The sequence below is a fragment of the Strongylocentrotus purpuratus genome, unplaced genomic scaffold, assembly GCF_000002235.5.
Source record: "Strongylocentrotus purpuratus isolate Spur 01 unplaced genomic scaffold, Spur_5.0 spur5_scaffold_7, whole genome shotgun sequence".
Taxonomy (NCBI): domain Eukaryota; kingdom Metazoa; phylum Echinodermata; class Echinoidea; order Camarodonta; family Strongylocentrotidae; genus Strongylocentrotus; species Strongylocentrotus purpuratus.
Genome location: NW_022145613.1, coordinates 28,550,653 through 28,571,057, shown reverse-complemented (window position 1 = coordinate 28,571,057; position 20,405 = coordinate 28,550,653). Strand labels below are relative to the sequence as shown.

At 37.4% G+C, this 20,405-nt stretch overlaps 1 protein-coding gene across 1 annotated transcript in view; it reads left to right on the top strand.

Moving 5' to 3' along the window:
- LOC575720 (exocyst complex component 3) overlaps nt 1-19,483 on the top strand; it is a 41,603-nt gene extending 22,120 nt beyond the window's left edge. The window contains exons 3-21 of the mRNA XM_030974920.1: nt 56-140; nt 633-677; nt 1,485-1,594; nt 4,847-4,960; nt 5,573-5,678; nt 7,870-7,953; nt 8,690-8,763; nt 9,552-9,656; nt 11,772-11,838; nt 12,730-12,825; nt 13,254-13,347; nt 14,660-14,847; nt 15,376-15,533; nt 16,160-16,231; nt 16,636-16,785; nt 17,240-17,354; nt 17,854-17,940; nt 18,441-18,533; nt 19,166-19,483. Of these exons, the coding sequence (XP_030830780.1) occupies nt 56-140; nt 633-677; nt 1,485-1,594; nt 4,847-4,960; nt 5,573-5,678; nt 7,870-7,953; nt 8,690-8,763; nt 9,552-9,656; nt 11,772-11,838; nt 12,730-12,825; nt 13,254-13,347; nt 14,660-14,847; nt 15,376-15,533; nt 16,160-16,231; nt 16,636-16,785; nt 17,240-17,354; nt 17,854-17,940; nt 18,441-18,533; nt 19,166-19,270 (1,948 nt within the window). The 3' untranslated portion in view covers nt 19,271-19,483. The remainder of the gene's footprint in view (nt 1-55; nt 141-632; nt 678-1,484; nt 1,595-4,846; nt 4,961-5,572; nt 5,679-7,869; nt 7,954-8,689; nt 8,764-9,551; nt 9,657-11,771; nt 11,839-12,729; nt 12,826-13,253; nt 13,348-14,659; nt 14,848-15,375; nt 15,534-16,159; nt 16,232-16,635; nt 16,786-17,239; nt 17,355-17,853; nt 17,941-18,440; nt 18,534-19,165) is intronic.
- The last annotated feature ends 922 nt before the right edge of the window (nt 19,484-20,405 follow it).

The window sequence follows — 20,405 nt, the reverse complement described above, 5'->3', positions numbered from 1 at the left end:
TTCTCTCTCTCTTTCTCTCTCTCTTTCTCTCTCTCCCTTTCTCCCTCATCTGTAGAATGCAATTTCAGGAGAAATGGCGGGATGACATGCTCCTCAAGCTTCATCAGCAGAACCTAACACTCAGCGCAGAGGAGATGCAAGTATGTTTATCTTCTTTAAATTCTATTTACTGACATAGGGGACACTACCCATCCTGTTCCCTTTTCAAACTCTAAGGAGGCCTGCGTTAAATTTGTAAATTTGTGCCATCTTAATTGTGTTCACGTTCCCACCGAAGGGTGACAAATGTGATATTTTTGTCTGTTTTGTTTTCTTCTTCTATTTGTTGGGGGGGGGGGTGGGTTCAGGATGTTACCCCTCCCCGCCCCTCCATTTAGAATTCTCGTCCTTTTTTGCATCACATCTTTATGAATACACTGACTAAACATGTAAAGATTTCCATTATCAAGAAATTATGTCCGATGGTCTTTAGTTCTTGAGTAATACAAATTGTGACATATGCTTTTCATTTGAATAGTTGTTATAGTTATAAACATATATTATAATTTAAGATTATCATTTCGATTACAGTATCAGAAAATAGGTCTGTTTGTAGGCTGATGCTAATTAATTATGCGTGTTTTTAATTTCAGCTTGCTTCCAATACCACATCATTCAATGGAGTGAAAAGAAGAGCTGTAAGTATCACTTTATTCTAATATTATTCAAAAAAAATACTCCGGAATTACCCGTTTAATAATCAATTTCAAACATTTTGATAACTTTGGGACTATCTATAGCTACCTATCCCAATATCAATATCATTTTGATTTGAGAAGTATTGTGTTCTCTGATCTATATTTAAAAATCCTATGTGCATGGTTGGGAATGTGATTTAAACCATCTAACCGAGGACATACAAATCATTTGGATGTGGAACCACATTATTGTATTGTGTTTTATTAGGATTAAATATGGTCATGACTGGTTCCAAAAGTATAGTAACTGATTGATATATTCAGGGTCATGTTTTCGTTCTGGCGGATATGATGGGACACAAGCGCCCTCTTTTAAACCCTAACTTAGCCTTTATAGTGACTACACATAATTATATATACTATTGATTTGCTTGTCGGGATATTTCGGCTTTGTCAACCCCCTCCATCTTACAACCAAAAAAACCCCTAGATCCGCCCCTGACTGTTACATTGACTGTATGTTGCTCTTTACATGAACCAAACGCCAGGCCCTCATGCTTTTGATATCCGAACGGACGTCCTGAATAAATATATGAATTCAGAGAGAGAGAGAGAGAGAGAAAGACAGAGACAGAGAGGGAGAGAGAGAAAGAGGGAGAGAGGGAGAGAGAGAAAGAGGTGATACTCCTTTGTCCTTGTTAAAAAACGGCGCACCCTTTTCAGCATAAGGATGCACTTTTTTCTCGGGGTCGCCTAAGTTTCGTCTCATGAACTTTTCTCCCATTCTATACATTTTGTCTATCACAGGACTCGCTGCTGGACCAGATCCGAGTCCTGATCAGGAAGTTCCTGGTCCTGGCCCAAGGTGATCCAGGTCTTGTGGAGGCTTGTTTTCTGATTGTTCAGGAAGAAGAAAGGTGAGATAAACGGATTATAATTTGGTGCAAGAAATTTTTCCAGGGTGTTTTTCCCCCCAAAACAACCTGGAAAAACAACCTGGAAAACTCTAATTTCTAAGAAATGTCAATCCACGTAAAAGTTACATGAAGAAATGATATTTCCATATGAATTTTATGCTGGAAATCATATGTGTTTTGGAGGGAGCAAAGAATTTTGGTTTAACAGTTCCATTGTTTAATCAGATACATAGACATGGTTTTACCATTTGGGAGGATTCAGGTTTTATTTTTTATTTTTTTAAGAAAAAGAAAGAAGAAACAAAATAAAGAAGAGTGGGGGGGGGCACAATACAAAAAAATGCGTAGAATTGCCAATTATGTCCAGTTTATGACAAAAATTGAAAAGAGCATCATTATTTGTTTTCGTAAAATATGCTACATTAATTTTGAAATCGGGCAAGACCTTTTGCTCACTCCCCCCCCCCCCCGAAAAAAACCCAACAACAAAGCAAGTACAGTGAGTAGTTCAAGGTTCGTACATTAAAGGTCATAATTAGTTCCGGTACGCCCAGTGGAGCTGCATCACAAGAATCTGTTCAAGATATTAGACCGTTACAACAATTTTAAAATAAAGGTTTCCATGTTAAACCATTTTTCAGCCATCGCACTCACCTGACTTAATATCATGTGTTTGGTAAAACGTTTGTAAAGTTTACACCTAATTTCTTAGAAAAGAATATTGGTTTCTACGTAAAGATTTATTTGATAATGTAACATAACAAAGCAGTTTAAAGCCACGTTTGAGCTTTGAAATTTTTAGAGATAATGAAGGGTGACATTGCAAACCGATATTATGTTGATAAATCGACCCCCCCAAAAAAAAATTGTGTTGATAAATCGACCCCCCCCCCCCCAATTGTGTTGAAAACCGCACAAGGGCGTATGTACCACCATCCGGACTTTGTATATTGTTAAGAACCACTAGTTCAGCATAATTACCGAGGATGACAGATGCGAGACAGAGATCAAGAGAAGGATAGCTCTCGCTAAATCTGCATTTTCAAACTTAGGCAAAATTCTGACAAATCGAACAATGTGTATGAGGACCAGAATAAGGGTATTGAATTGTTTACATCTACCCAGTACTTATGTATGGTAGTGAAACATGGACTTTAGCCTCTGATACTAAAAAGCGTTTGGAAAGTTGCGAAATGTGGTTTCAAAGTTAGTAATGAGGAAGTTCTTACACTAGCTGGAGTGCAAAGGAAAATGATACGTGAGATGTTGATTAGGCAGTTGAAGTTCATGGGTCACATTACACGTAAAGAAGGCCTAGAGAATCTTGCTTTGACAGGGAAAATTGTGGGAAGAAGGAGTAGGGGAAGAAGGAGGATACTTTGGATGGACAGTCTGCAGAAATTGTTGAAAGAGAGAGGAGTGAAAGAACTGGGAGTGGTACTAATACAGAAGGCTAGGAGCCGAGGGTTGTGGAACAGCATGATCGCCAAAGTCAAACGATATGGCACTTAGAGAGAGAGAGAGTGTGATTCTTAACAATCACTACATAGTACTCCATGTCTATATCTGAATCAAAACTGTAAAGTAAAAGCGGGATTAACAGTCAAGTGTGTTTTCAATAAGAGGGGTGATTATAATTGGGTAATTCAAAGACATACTAAAATGAAAGTGCCCTTCAGTAATAGTACTTGTAATACGTTCGGGTTTGATGTATTTTTATCCGAAATTGCAAAAGTGAGTCAGCCGGTCGGGTTCCCTTTTTGTCCTCAGTAGACAAAAAGAGTGTGCCTTCTCCTTCACCTCACTACTTCAACACATATCCAATATAACTGCATTTAATATCTTGAGGAAACTCTAATTTAAATCAATCATTGCATAGTTATGGCAAGCCATTGTCTCATTTTCAGCACCTGTTCGCTGATCCCACTCGGGATTTGGGGAGCAATTTTCGCTGCTACTTTCGAAAGATACTGCTAATCCACTGTAATCAAACACAAAGGGTTGATCATAATAATTGGAACTTAAAGGCATGTAGTAACCAAGTTCACCCATTTTCTTAAAATATTTGAACGTATCATTATTCTTTGTACGATCCTTTTTGGTGATTTAACAAAAAAGAAGATTCAGAACTGATCTTCATTTATTTCATAAATCATGAAAAATATGTACTAAATATGTACGTTTTTTCTTCATTATTGGGGCGATAATATTAATCAAAAGTTTCTTTTTTTTTTAGTGTATCATTTCGATTTATTATATTGAGTTAAGGAACCATGCAGAGACAAGAAAAGTTGGTAATATTTTGGACCCATTTTCTCTCATTTACGGTTCGCCTAATTTTGACCTAGTACCAAGTATTGGTTGTTGTTTTAGTAATGATTTAATTGATTATCTTCGTGAATGTTCATTGACACCAAGTCACTTGATACAGACAGGATGAAAAACATTTCCTGTTTGAACGCGATCAACAATGCCACAGATATTCTGTTTTTGTTCCTACCACATCTATAGCAATGTGACTGCTGTATTTTAAATTGAGAGAATGCTTCCCTATAGAGAATAACACGTATGAGGACAAGCTTTAACAGATTGCAAATGTTTTCAAATGACACACATAATTAGAATCGCGTATCAGTATTATTTCCGTTTAGTATGGTAACAGATATATAAGTGTAAAGTTAGCCCTATTCAAAATTTGCCAGATACTCCCGTGACCGTCAAAATCCATGTACATACATATATGACACCAATTATTTGACATGAATCATGGATAGATGAATGGTATTGGGATGAAAGAGGATCGCGATAAGAGAATGTTTGATCTATTTTACTGATGTTAACAAAGGTAGGGGCATGTGGGGCTCAAGCACCCCATGTCCACCTGTTTGACATTATAGATTGGCGCCCATCCATGAACCCCGCCCTATTGGGGATTTCTGCAATGACTATTACCCCCCCCCGAATGCAAATACAATGAAGTGTTTGGTTGAGGAGAGGAGCGGCTCTTTCCTGCTATACAAATTCAAGTGGCATAACACAAAAATGTTGCCCAATTATTTGAGTTTCGACCTCCAAACCACATGACAAATCTGATGATCGGTGTGTTTTTACTTTGCTTGTGAGAGACTTATACAAATTGGTACCCTGCCTACCCCCTCCCCCCGTAATAAAGAACTCAAATCAAACCTAGACTAAACAATTTTGGTTATCAAAATTGACATACTTCTTTGGTCTCTTCATTAACTTTATCAGGAGAGATGAAGATGCGGCCAAGTGTAAAGAAGAGAAGGGATTCATCACCCCAGACAGACCCAAGAAATGGAAAGACAAGATTCTGACCGAGCTCAGAAAAGTTCCACTTCTCAGGTGAGCCATTGGTTATCAGAGATATAGATGTTTATAAACGCAGAAATAGGGAACCCAATTTGGTCATGAAATAGACGAAAAAATAGAGTTATGGTTGGTGTTGAAAAAGATGATGATGGTGGTAGTGATGATTTTGATGACGAGGATGATGATGTTGGTGGTGATAATGATGATGGCGATGGTGGTGGTAGTGATGGTGGTGGTGGTGGTGTTAATGATAATAACGATGATGATGATGATGATTCAATTCAAAATAAGGTGATGATTCGCTGGATGTCTTCCAAAAATGTCTAAAAACTCTCCTCTTTGACCATAATCAACAACTTCTTCGATATTTTGTATGTAAAGCGCTGTGAAACAACAGTTAGTTTGTAAGAGCGCTATAGAAATGACTTTATTATATTGTATTGATTCATTTCAATTCAATTCAAAACAAATTAAATCCAAATTTAATTCAATGATGGTGGGGATGATTACGGGGAGAATGAGGATCAGAGAGTGACAGAGAGGGAGAAATAGAAGAAAAGGGAATAGAAAGATCAAGCAGAAGGGAAAAGAAGATGGTCTTGTCTTTCCTGATGTTAATACCATCATTTTTTTTATAATTTTCAGAGTGGAGAATACACCTCAGCAAGACAGAACAGATGATCGGAACTGGCTAGCACTACACATGGAGCTCATGAGTCAAAAACTGCGAGAGGATCTGAAAATTCTCAAGGTAAAATTAGTTAAACTTCTAACGTTTTGACTACGTTTGAGTAGAGGTTTTTTCTTCTTCCATTTCTTCTTTTTCATATACATTATATGGTGGCCCTAAAGGGACATCGCGAATAGACTAAATCGTGAAAAATATGCGATAAAATTCACGATATCGTCAATTTTATCGCATATTTTTCACGAAGAAATTCACGAAATTGACGATATCGTGAACTTTATCGTGAACTTTTCACGATGAAATTGACGATATCGTGAATTTTATCGTGAAAAGTTCACGATATAAAGTTCACGATATCGTCAATTTTATCGTGTACTCTATCGTGTACTCTGTCGTGTACTCTATCGTGTACTCTCCTGACGGGCGCTTCGTAAACAAAACCAGCCCTAGCTGGGGGAGACAGAGAGAAGGAAAAAAGGGAAAGGGAAAGAGAAGATAAAAGGAAAGAAAGAATAATAAGAAGAAAAGAGGGAAACGGGGGGGGCGAAGGGCTCTTGCCTCCTCCTCACTCCCCCCCCCCCCCGCCAAAAAATAAATAAGGAGAGAAAGAAGGGAAAGGGAAAGGGAAAGAAAATATAAAAGGAAAGAAAGAAGAGGAAGAAGGAAAGAGGGAAACGGGGGAAGAGCTAAAGGCTCTTACCTCCCCCCCCCCCGCCAAAAAAATAAATAAGAGAGAGAGAGAGAGAGAGAAGGGAAAGGGAAAGAAAGAAGAGGAATAAGAGGGAAACAGGGGAAGGGCGAAGGGCTCTTGCCTCCTCCCCCCCCCCCCGCCAAAAATAAATAAGAGAGAGAAGGGAAAGGGAAAGAAAATATAAAAGAAAAGAAAAAAGAGGTATAAGAAGGAAAGAGGGAAACGGGGGAAGGGCGAAGGGCTCTTGCCTCCTCCCTCCCCACCCCCCGCCAAAAAAATAAATAAGAGATAGAGAGAGAAGGGAAAGGGAAAGGGAAAGAGAAGATAAAAGGAAAGAAAGAAGAGGAAGAAGAAGAAGAAAAGAGGGAAACGGGGGCGAAGGGCTCTTGCATCCCCCCGCCCAAAAAATAAATAAGAGAGAGAGAGAGAGAGAGAGAAGGGAAAGGGAAAGAGAATAAAAAAGGAAAGGAAGAAGAATAAGAAGAAAAGAGGGGCTCTTGCCTCCTCCCCCCTCCCGCGCCAACAAATATTATTATTATTTATTTTTTGGCGGGGGGGGGGGGAGGTAAGAGCCTTTCGCCCTTCCCCCGTTTCCCTCTTTCCTTCTTCCTCTTCTTTCTTTCCTTTTATATTTTCTTTCCCTTTCCCTTTCCCTTCTCTCTCTCCTTATTCATTTTTTGGCGGGGGGGGGGGGGGGAGTGAGGAGGAGGCAAGAGCCCTTCGCCCCCCCCCCGTTTCCCTCTTTTCTTCTTATTATTCTTTCTTTCCTTTTATCTTCTCTTTCCCTTTCCCTTTTTTCCTTCTCTCTGTCTCCCCCAGCTAGGGCTGGTTTTGTTTACGAAGCGCCCGTCAGGAGAGTACACGATAGAGTACACGATAGAGTACACGATAAAATTGACGATATCGTGAACTTTATATCGTGAATTTTTCACGATAAAATTCACGATATCGTCAATTTCATCGTGAAAAGTTCACGATAAAGTTCACGATATCGTCAATTTCGTGAATTTCTTCGTGAAAAATATGCGATAAAATTGACGATATCGTGAATTTTATCGCATATTTTTCACGATTTAGTCTATTCGCGATGTCCCTTCAGGGCCACCATAACATTATGACTTCCCACACATAACACACCCTTGTATTCTTACCTACCCGAATGCATTAGACCCTGTAAAGACATAGTGGCATAGAATGTGGCGGTGTGTGTGTGTGTGGGGGGGGGGGGTGGGGGCAGAGGCACCTGCCCTACTCGGTGGATGACATAGCGAATTGTAAACAAGGCCGTCGATTTATTAGGAAATGTGGAAAGTGGTCGTATCATCTTCGTCTCTTGCCCCCTTTCCCTCCCCCCCCCCCCCCCCACACCCTTGGCCATCCGACGGAGAGGGATTTTATAATTTCCTCAAGGCCACCATTATTTTATTATCTCAAGTTCGATTTTCATTTGTAATACCAAGACATTGACTAACAAGTTAGAGTATATTCTTGAGTCGATTATATAATTATTCTAAATAATAATAATTTTAAACGTATTCTTTTCTTTTCCCCCTTTTTCCCCAGGGTCTCTTTTCGGCGTGCCATTCGCTGGACAGTGATATCGCACAGTTCTTCATAGATGCCTACTATGAGTACATGACACAACACGTGAGTTTCAAACACATTTCATGGGGGGGGGGGGGAGGGGTCGGGGGTCGGTTGCAGTCTTAACATTAAAGAAACTTGGGACTGTCTGATAAAGGGGATTTAGTTATCTGTGGTTCCGTGTTGCGATCTATCTTCAGGTTCTAAAAAAGATTGTGAGGCTTTTTTTCTTGGGGGGGGGGGGGGCTTTGAGGGGCCTGGGGGCTTGCGGTTCTTGCATGCATGTGCTTCGCTTCAATTCATGTATAATAAAGAAATGGGGAGGGATTTGGACCCCCAAGTCCCCCTCTAGAACCGCTTCTGTTGGTCTTTACTTATTTTAGTCACGTTTAGCCATAACAAGGAACAATTCTGTCTTCAAGTGCAACGATTGAAGCTTTTACGTCATTGTTTCATTGTGTCTTTCCCAATGATAACGATTCCATGGAAAGGGATTTCCACATAGATGATCCTAACAAAGGTTCTTGATTTGATTTCAATTCAGAGTGTCTTTTGTGGGAAACCCCGTACATTATTTTCCTTTGGAATCTTTATATTTGAGAAAGGAACAATGACGTAAAATCCTTGGTATATTTTAAGACATGATTCAGTATACAATGATATTTACAGAAGGCTTAAATCAGCCATGTATGATAATCTTAGAGTGAGAAGAAAAAAAAAGTGGTGAATAAAAGCTGTATGAACTGAAAGGAATTCTTACAAATACTTTTTGTTGTTTTGAAATCTTTATTTTGTATAGATTCAAGATATTGTGTCTACGGGGCTTCGACACAGTGAGATAATTCAACTATTGAGCTGGCTAACGGAACACAAGTAAGAATGAGTCATACATTAATTGATAGAGGTAGAAGATAGAGTGTGAAGATAGTATAGAATAAAATAATATGAATAAAGGGGGAGGGAAGAGGAGGAGGGAGTAGAAGTAGAAGTAGTAGAAGAGGAAGAAGAATGAGAAGAAGAAAAGGAGAAGAAGATCGAAGAATAAGAAGGAGAAGAAGAAGGATAAGGAGAAGAAGGGAAAGGAGAAGAAGAAGAAGAAGAAGAAGGAGAAGAAGAAGAAGAAGAAGAAGGAGAAGAAGAAGAAGAAGACACAGAAGACACAAAAGAAGAAGAGGGAGAAGAAGAAGGAGAAGAAGGAGAAGAAGATGAAGTAGAGGAGAAGGAGGGGAAGGGATTATGGAGAATATAAAGAGGAAACAAAAATATATACAAGTCACGTTGAGAAGTTACATTCCATGAGTAATGTAAAATTTTCTGCATGATCAGGTATGACACAAACATGTTCTGACATGTATGCTATGTTATGAATGTTCCTATTCTTTACCCTTCATCATTATGTTTTGGGGTGAAATTTGTCAACAAGAAGAGCAACGATTTTTTTAATGTCCAACATCAAAAAGAAACTAAATGAACGAAAAAAGAAATGTTGTGTTGTAGCTTAAATACTGTAATATATGATGTTGTATCAAGCTAACAGTTACCTTTATCCTTAAAACACACAATAAATCAACCACAAATATGAAGGAAACTATATATAAAAGTGTCTCTTTTACAAACCACCTCAAGTCAGCATTTTTTTCTTCTTGTTAAAACATTTTCAGGAACGAAATGAGAAGACTGAATGTATCGTTTATCGAAGGTGTAAGCTTGGATAAGGCTGCAGAGAGTATCCTTCCAGAACACTCGAGGAAAGAGCTGGAACAAAGGTAATGAGACATTTTATTTTGAGGTCCCGACAGTCATTTTGCTCATCCGGCGACATTTTTTTCTTCTCCAAGCGGGGTTTATTCGGTCAAAGATAAAGGGGTTATGGTTAGGGTTGCACCTTTGACGGCTATTTACAGGTTTGGGGGTTAGGGTGTTCGGTCACTTGTCAGATTGGGAGTGTGGTTAGTTTAGAAAATTGTCTGCAAGCAATAAAATATATGTTCCAAAGGTGAATTTGTAGACCATCGATTATTTTAGACATAATATTATTTGCCAATATGCGTTAGTAAGTATAATGCAAACAGAGGACTGTATGAAAGGGGTGCACCTCCCCCCTCTCTCTCTCTCTCTCTCTCTCCCTCTCTCTCTCTCTCTCTCTCTCTCTCACTCTAAAAGGAGGAGAGATATAAGAGACAGAGGGATCAGGGAGAGATAGAGGGAGGGAGAGCGAGCGTGGGCGGGCGGCGGAGGCGGGGGGGGGGAGAAAACAGAATGAAAGAAAGAATAATACATATGATTATATATATAGAGAGAGAGAGAGGGAGAGAGAGAGAGAGAGAGAGAGAGAGAGAGAGAGAGAGAGAGAGAGAGAATATCAGGGGTCAGGGGTGTGGGTTGCTGCTGGCCAGGTGTACAGGTGAACAGATAAACAGAGACTAGTGACAGAGTGTCCAATTATCAACATCGCTAAGCCTACTACTCAATGTGATACAGACCCGTAAATTAACCACAAACCTCAGATCAAATAAAACTCATCAAACTGTCTGACGAGCGACATTCATTACGATTTGGCAAATGATTCTCACTGGATATAAGCAAAAAGTTATACAATTTCTACAAGGAACAATCGTGCATTGAACCGGAACTAATTAAATAGCATTTCAGGTTGGTTTGTTGAAGTATACACCGTGACACAAAGTTTAGGTTTGTATGTAAATGAATATCCGTGTTGATGAGGATTACTTAACCTGAATGCAAAGAAAGCATGTAATATATGCTTGTAAGTAAGCAACAGGGAGACCGATGGTTTCGAGTCCTCTCCGAGGGATTTGGTAATGAGAATTAAAGCCTTACCAAAAGGCAAGAGCGCATTGACTTGGTTTCGAACCCAGGACCACCGGGTTACGAGATGCACTGCTCTGCCACTGAGCCATCGCGCCCCCACTAAACCAACTAAATCATCCAGCTGTTGCCTGCCTTTTATTTTGTATGGGTTTAATCTAAACATTGCGATTTTGTTAATGCAAGAGTATTTAAATAGATATAATAATCTAAAACGTTTGGTTATTTCATGGGCCTAATTCTTATTCTTGATTTTATTATTACTTACATATATTGCAGTAAATGCAACTACACTGTACTCTTCTGCAGAGCTACGTGTATAAGAGAAACAACAATGTCACCTTTTCCCCAAACGAATGCAATTTTAGACAAATTTTTACCCATTATCAAAAAAACACTAGACACCTCTTCATGAACTAGAGTATGCATATAGTATGCGGGTCATTTGTGAAGTAATAGACTCGAAACAATTACGACATTCCAGAAGTCCTTACATTATACATACTTCCCTCGGTATCGTCACGCATAGGTAGGAATAGATTACTGCTAAAAGAGAACTTAATTATGTTTTGATACAGTTTGTGGCATAAAGTATGAAGGCACTTGTATAAATAATTATGATTATACAATAGCTAGCATGCCGATAGTCAGCTTGTGTATGGCATAAGGCTGGCGGGTTCGGGCGGGGATTGGAGGGGGGGGGGAGGGGTGCTCTGATAATAAAAATTACAAAAAATTACAGATGTAATGTATGTATATCCATAGGTATGTGCTAGACTGTAACATTTTTTGTCAATTACGTTACCAACATCATCAACAATTTTAGTACATTCCCAATTAATTCATGAATTCAATTGGGCTAGCATCAGACCAAGTAACAAAACAAAAATTACACTTGTGGGTTTATATTCTTTATTGAACATTCTTATGATTGTTATTATGCATTATTCTTGATGAAGCATATGGAACAGTAAAGGAATAAATATCCCGGACTAGCCCACAATTTAACGAGAAATTAAGAGTCTTTAACGAATTACATGGTTGTTTTTCAGTTACTTGAAGACAGTACATAGCAATCTCAAGCAATGGGCCAAGGACGCTTTGCAGAAGGAGAGAGAGGTACGTGTTTTAAGCATTATCGTAAAGATAATAGTGACAGGGTAGCAGATAGTATTAATCTTCTATGCTCAAACGACTGTTAAAAAGCATGACTGAATATTCTTCTTCTCTTAGATAGGAAAACCCAGACGAAACATTACAGCCATCGTGAGACTATTGACACGAATGTATTATAATTATGTTATTTTTAGTCCACTTTCCATTCAGAGAGACCTTATAGAAAAGAAAAACGTTGTAAAGCAGAATCGAATTAGTTTATAGTTGATCTGGAAACAAATTATTTCTATGTGAAGCAAAGTGACATACGGTATTCCAATTCCATTGTTAACAGATTTTGACATAATTCTACCGTCAAAATTATGTTGTTTCTTTTTCATGGTGAATAGTTTCTTTTCAACCGACAGAACAGTCCTTTCTAGGGGAAATCCCTTTGACATTTAATATTCAATGATGATTTCTAACAATTCTGAGTTTTCTCTCACTCTCACGGATCAGTAAGTGATAATAATCACATCAATTTTGAAATACATTTGCGCAAATTTGAATGCAATTTATTTGTTGTTTATGATTGCCAATGCAATACATGAAGCAACCTTTAATTATTTTATTGATTTATGATTGACAAAACAACGAGTGAACGCAACTTTGAATGTACATGTATTGGATATGTTTAAATAGTAAGTGACAATGCAAGGAATGAATGAACGCAAGTTTGAATGTATTTGATTTGTTATGATTTACAAAACAACGAGTGAACGCAATTTTGAATGTATATTACTTGTTTGGGATTGACGAATCAACTTTTTGGAAACAACTCTGAATGTATTTATGTTTGATTTGATTATCAAAGAAATAAATGAATGCAAATGTAAATGTATTTACTGTATTTAGGATTGGCAGAGCGAAGACTATTCACCGAAGCAGGATAAAGATGGATACCTGTACACAGAATTCCCCGTCCATTTATTCGACTTACTCAGGCAAAACGTAAGTATATAAAGCCATTTAGCAATAAATCACAAATCAACAACCATTATATTTTAATTACCATGTTCAATATGAATCCTTGACCCCTAGCTACTGCATTCAGGAAGTCTTTTGAATGCTAAAGTCATAAAATCTCATGGAAATGACGAGTGACGTCACTGTTTGTATTTTTCCATAAAGTAGGTCAAAAGTTCTGTTTGGTCATGCAGTAGGTAAACGAAATGAAAATATGTTATAAGTACATACGTGTGTGAAATTATAAAAACAAAAGCGAAATGATAATTAATGATGAAACGAAAAGGTTCTAATTCATGGTGAAAATATAAGGTTGTAAACAGAAAGGTAATTGGACGTTTGTCGTGAAATTCATGTAAAGCCATTCGTCAAATAGTTCCCTTATTAATAGCTTGATATCTTTCTCACATCAGCTTGAGGTGGCCCGTGAGATCAGTCCAGGAACCTACAAAGCATTGCTAGGATACTGCCTAGATGAAGTCAGAGACATTGTACAGCACTATGCAGGTAAGGTACCCCTCATTACAATGTCCTATTTTATTCACATTTTCCTTCAGGCAAAATGTGCGTTTTCTTTGGAAAGAATATTTGTTGTACGATTCATATCGTTTTTCTTTGAAAGAAACTTATTCTCCCACTAGCCGCCGGAAATTAAACTTCCACAACAAGAAGAATTGTAGCTCGATTCCAATATCCTTACAAAGTAACTCTTTTGATTTTGATTATCGTCTGAGTCTTATTCTGAAAAAGATGTACTTTGCACATAACCCAATAATACAACAAAGGAATATGTTACCCGCCCTCCGGCTGGCCAAAAATTTGATTCGTTTCAACTATGGATGTTTTCAACACTCCGAATCTCTAAATTTTTGAGAGGTGCCATTTTTCATGGACATGTCAGTGCTTTCTGAAAACGTGTTGAAAGTTGTCGAAGTGGTCTTTTTCTGCTGTTACAGTGGACTTAAATATGTTGTGATCAGTTCTTTTAGAATTAACTGATTAGCGAGATTACAGCAAGCACCGTTACCTCTGTATTGTGACGAACTCTGTTTAAACCCCATGGCCGATTGTCTCGATGCTATATAAACAGTTGATTAGTCAGCTGAAACTCCTGTATACTAGCTGTAGCGTGGTGACGCTAAGATTTGACTGACTCAGACACGCCAAAGCCCTTTGTTTGAATGGCATTGAGCCGTGGATTTCTAAAGAAAATCTCACAAATATGCAAGGACCTTTTTTTCTATTGTTAAGGATTTGAAAGCTGGTGTTTTTTTCAAGAGTTATTGGTCTGCTACTACACCGCTCGCGGTATTGATGAAATGATAAACAACAATTTAGTAGACAGCTCTTCATGACACTGGAGGATTTAGGAGGGTTCAGGGAGTTATAGGGCATGTGCCCCCTCATGAGAAATTAAATGTACCTTTTAAAATTGTTTTTCAGTTGTTGTTTTTGTACCCACTAGTGGTGGAATTATGATAACTTTCTTTTGTTACGTCGGCCCTTTCGGGACATGACCACACCCCCCCCCACCCCTCCGCCAGAAAATCCTGGATTCGCCATTCTTTTGTTCACCTTGGGACTAAATTTAGGGACAACAGGTTGGCTTATCTTTTACTGAATTCGTAGAATAATGTAGATTTCATTGAATAAATCATTCATGATTGGTTTACCTGATCATGAATAATTTGAGCAGAGAAATGGAGGAAAGGTTTATCCATTTGAGATCATCTATTCATACAATCTTTTTTACGTATATGCTAACCCAAATCACTAGCTCTGGTTTAATCCGTTTTTCTTCCTTTCTTTTCCTTTTCAGCGGCCGTGAAGGTCTACATTCCCACGAGGTCGGTATCGACGACGCCTCCGTCGTCACCACAGCCATCGCCGAAGTCGGCCCAGCTGGTGAAGAAGATAAGGAAGACCGTGGAGCCGCACCTGTCGACCACGGCAGCGGAGGAGAAACGATGTCAGCTCAACAAACCAAAGTTCTACGTGCAATACTCGGTACGAAAAAGGCGTTGTTTTTTAACACAACATGTAAAACAACACGTAAAACATCCTTTTTTCCATGATATAGACTTTTTTTTGTAAAGTGAACCAAATAAATTTAATGTAATTAGATATAATCTCGTAACAACTTTGATCCTAATATGAATTAACAAAATTGCTTGATCACGAGCTATGGTAAACAAACTTCATTTATTGTCAAAACACAAATAATACCTTATCCACATGAATATGCGAATGACATTGATTTACAGAAACAAAATATCCTTTTGATGTTAATATCCTGGTAAATCAACAAAGATAAGACATCGCCCTTTTACAGGACACAAATCAATTTTATTTCTGAAACACGATGTTTGATCCTATTGGCAACACTTAAATGAACATCGAAAACTTATGTACTTTCCGCAAGTTTAGGTAAATCATCATAGAATTTTGTCACATCATCATTTCCATGTAAATCTGCTATTATATTTCACTCGTTTCATTTCCATTTACAATTCTTACTTCCTTTCATCCAATCAGGTGGCAGCCTTGAATAATTTCGGGACAATCATCGAGCACTCCCAACTCTTCAATCAACAGCGCCCTCAGAGTGAGAAGAAGAACCCCAAACAGACGGACGAAGATGAGGACGATTTCACATACATACTCAACATGATGAGAAGACTTGCTAAAGAATGGTAATAATAATATTATTTATGCCTTTCCTTCTCAATGAGATCGTTATTATTCATCCTATTTTCTCATTCTGTTCACTGTCCCCTTCATCCCCTCTGTATTTGAATGCATGATGAAATCTATCCTATATCTATCTGATATGTCTATTTATCTATCTATATTATCTATCTATCTATCTATCTATCTATCTATCTATCTATCTACCAATATTCATCTATTCCTGAACTTATATGAAGGGCTCTACATTCATAATAATATATGTGTCTTTGTTTGTTGTATCGTTCCACATTCCACATAACAAGATTGTCTCATACATGATATTTAACTAGAGAATGCATAATAAAAACAACGATGGACATGTATGGGGACCCTACAGTATTAGGAAGCAAAGCTTGTGGATCATAGGTTTCCCAAATGAAATACAAAATGTTGTAACTTTATTTGATACCAATAAATAAAGACGGAACAATTTTTTGAGTCACTGACACAGTAGCATAAACGTATAATACGTAAACAAAGAAGTGTTAAGTAAAGCAAATGTTGCTCTGTTTTTAGATCTATTTCTTCTCTACCTAAATCAGGTTTTATAAGTTATACATTTAACCTTGTTTCTTTAATATTTTTATAGCTTTGAGAAGTTCACGAATGACCTCTACGCTGAGATCAAGCCACTCCTACGATTAGTCGGCACCAAACAATGGCAAGTATTTAACAAAACAAAATATCTTTTGAAATTTTAGACCTTCTCCTTGCACAATAAATGTCGATATGTTTTAATCTTCTGACTCTCCATGATAAAACATATTAATTTAAAACTTCTTTTGCCCTCTAGATGATAAAAGTTTTGCTTAAAACTATTAAATATATTTCCCCATACTGTTTAGAATAAGATATGGGTTGTAAAAGTATGCATTATGGAAACCCATGATTAAGTGGCAAAAATACCTGACAGAACCCATGTCTGAAATTAATGGCAATATAATATGGCTCGATTAATTATTCCAAATAATCGAGAGTCTAATCATACATGATATTCATTAGTGACGACTATATTATTATAATCACAAACAATTCACTGTCCCTCCTCCCTCTCCTCATAAACAGGTTTGTTCAAAATGGCACGTCATGTATTGGCGAAGTGTGCGACATCATCACATCCTACACACTCCAGCTCAGAAAACAGTTCATGGGTGACTGGAGGGAGAAGTTAGAACAGTACATGCTCCAGGAATACACCAAGAGTTTCAGTCGAAGGTGAGTGATGTCTTCAAGAATATCCTCAAGAATGATGCCTTCAAGTATATAGATCCTCAACTCTCTCTCGATTAAAAGAATAGAAGGAATTACGAGAAAAGCTACAATTTGTGTGGGTTTCACAACTTTCTTAGATGACTGGGAGTGTTTCACACAGATCCTAAGTTGAAGTTGTCTCTAAGTTGGACTTAAACATTATCGAAAGCCGCCAGCAACTTTGAAAATATTTTGTAAAAGTTATTTTAAAAGGCATAGGATGTTGATTCAAATCATTCATATGTTGAAGGAGATTTCATATGGGTACCTATATACCATGGCAAAACTGGGTTATTGCAGGGCACTCTGAAAGAGCAGTATGCAATATAGATGATGTTTAATTCCTGGATAAACAAAACCACATTATTACTATGTTCATGTCATTTCATATGTTATACATGTATTACTCTTCTCTTAGGACTGCGTGTATCACGTGCAAGAATGCCAAGGAGAGACAGAGTGTTGCCGAGCAGATCTCGTGGGAGTGCGATCAGATCGAAAACACACTTCTTTCCCTCCAAAGAGAGGCAGAGGTGGGTAGAAATATGTTGCTATGTCAGGGTTAATAAATGTAAATTTTTTGAAGGAATATAATCCATATTCTTAATTCTTTGGTGAGTGTTTACCTTTCTATTGAAGCCGATGATACAATATTAGAAGCGCTAAATCAAACGTCGAGAATCAGAATATTTTTACAGAACTTTGATAGTGGCTCTTCTGGCGAGGTTTCTTAGTTTTAAAAGAATGGTTGCTTGACCGTGAAAATGGAATTTGCATGTAGTTATGTACTATAAACAGATAAGGAATTGTCATGGATGTATCCATAGTAGTCTTAGTAAATAATTTTTATGATAACTTTTTACAATTTTTCATTTCCAAGATAATTTAAAATAAAAGCAAAAATGTGTCATGTTTTAGAATTCAACTCTATTTTGGACTATCATATTGTTAGTATATTTCTTATGTTTCTCTGTATTATGTGGATAAGAGAATGTTCCATTATCGTGATCTTTCATGTTTTGTTTTGTACAGGTTCACATATCCGTCTTCAACATACTCAGACAGATGTCAGAGGTCATTCACCTGAGTGACAAATCAACTATTGTACTTGAAGTAACAGTAAGTGTTTCTTTCATCATTTATACAACTGTATATCACACCAGCCATCCTAAAAAATATGTCACCTTCATCCTTTACTTTTAAAAGTTTATCTCTAATTCTCTATGTCTCTCTGTCTCTCTCTATTTAGCTCTCTGTCTGTCTCTGTCTGTCTGTCTGTCTCTCTCTCTCTGTGGCTATCTATATATCTCTTTCTCTCTTTCTCTGGCTATCTCTATATCTGGTCTCCTTACATCCTCGGGTCTTAATAATATTTGTTTCCTCAACACCCCTTTTTTCCATGTGGTATGACAGAAAAACTAAAGGAATATATGAAAAATAACATAATTACAACCCATCAATATCTCCTCTTAGTCACAGTCACAATATAATGTTGTTGATTGCAATGATGGAGATATGCCATCAGTGAATATTAATATTTGTTAAATTTTTACATATTATTAGATGAATATGGCAACTCAAATAATGTCCTTGCTTTTATCATTTCTTTCTCTAAACAGAGCCTTGTCATGAAACACCCCGAAACGACAAGGAGGCAGCTGAAAGCCGTCCTAAGACTCAGAGGTGATCTCAAGAAAGCCAAGATAAAGAAGGTAAGATATCAGATAATACTAATAATAATAACGATAATAATATGTCTTGTTTACCCAGGGTAGCCTCATCAGTATTCATACTGTTCTCCCTGAGGGCCCTATAATCAGATATCGCTGCTCAGTGGTTCAATAGAATAGTCCTTAATAAGTTAAAATTAGCCATACATTTTTCAACATCTCCCAAAGCTATGGCACAATTAATGACGACCCAAAACTTTTATGGAAGCACTCATTAAAATTTTTTTTTAAAAGAAACTTGTTACAAATTTTGGTGTTGTACAACTGTTATAAAATATATGGGACCATGAAATGGTACAAGTGTTTTCGAATAAATGGGTCTATCAAATTTTAAAGTGAAATTAGTATGGCTTTAACAAAAGAAAGTCTTTAAAAAAAATGTTATTTGGAATTTATAGTTGACAATGATGTGAAAGGCTCTATAAACACCAGAGTATCATCTAAGATTCTAAGTTGTTTTTTATTTATGTGTAGATAGTTGTCCTTTGATTTTAACATCAGCAATAATCATCTATTCCAAATTTTCTATGTAAATCGTTTATCAATAAACTTATTTTACCTCACTACAATCATTATAAATAATGTATAGTTCCTCATTCTATCTACACACACAGATCATCACGAACACCATGGCGATTGATGATAACGATAGTATCGGTTACTGCTCCGGAGAGTCGGCTGTGTCGTGTGCTACCACAGTGGGCCTGGGGTCTCCATAAATTTGACTGCAATCGCGGCCGATGTGAATCCGACTATCATGAATCCGGCCTGAATTCTTGAAAGCCATCTAACTTTAGGGAAATTTGATATTAATCTTGCCTGAATGTGCAGACTTGGTACACCGAGAGATGGAGTTTCAAATGTCGGCCTTTACTACGTCCTGTACAAACCAGTGAGAGAGAGAGAGAGCGAGAGAGAGAGAGAGAGACAGAGAGAGACAGGAGTGAGAGAGAGGGGGAGAGAGAGAGAGGAGAGACAGAGAGAGATCACAGAGACATAAAGAGGGAGAGACAGAGAGAGAGAGAGACAGACAGACAGAGAGAGAGAGAGATCTAATCTCTGAATTACTTTATTTTAATTTCATGACCGAATTAACTTCCATTCTTTTATTTTGCTACATTATTATATGAAACTTGGGGGTTGAAATTTGGCCTTATTAATGAACTACATGTAAGCTATTAAAGCTTCTATCAATAATATGGCCTACAAAAAAAAAAGACAATAATGCTTGTGGGTTGCCTAATGTCTGTTGCTGTAAATTTTTCATTGGAGACTGGTGCTCTTATATAATGTGTATGTGCTATACAGGCCTAGAGAAGGCTTATGGTCTATTTAATATGAAATAATGTTTAATGTGCCTTTCTTTACATCCAGTTCTGATACTAATTGCCAACAAAAATTAATACCATGCATTTTCATGAATGGAGTATCTTATCTGCTTACGTGTCTAACTCGAGTTAAAGTTTGCAAGTATTGTACAATACACTACAATATTTCCCCCACCCTGCCAGAAGTATATATGAATTCATTCTAATCGCACACAATTCCATTACAAGTTTCAGGTTATTTGGGTGCATATTCATTCTTATCTGAATGTTTATGTCTTCTGTTGCAACTCTTTTAGTACTTTGCTTGAATAGAAATTTGATGTCCCATTAACTTTGTAAATAGAAAGAATTTTCAAGGGTCAATAAACCCAGACCGCTTTCGTCAGCAGATATTTGTACATTTTGTGGAATATCTATTGGAAAGTGGGCAGGGCGGAATGTGTTGGACATATTGTACATTTTTGCTTCTTTTAATGGACTACTAGTAGTATTTGGTTTGGCAAAATTCAATGGAAACATTCCAGTT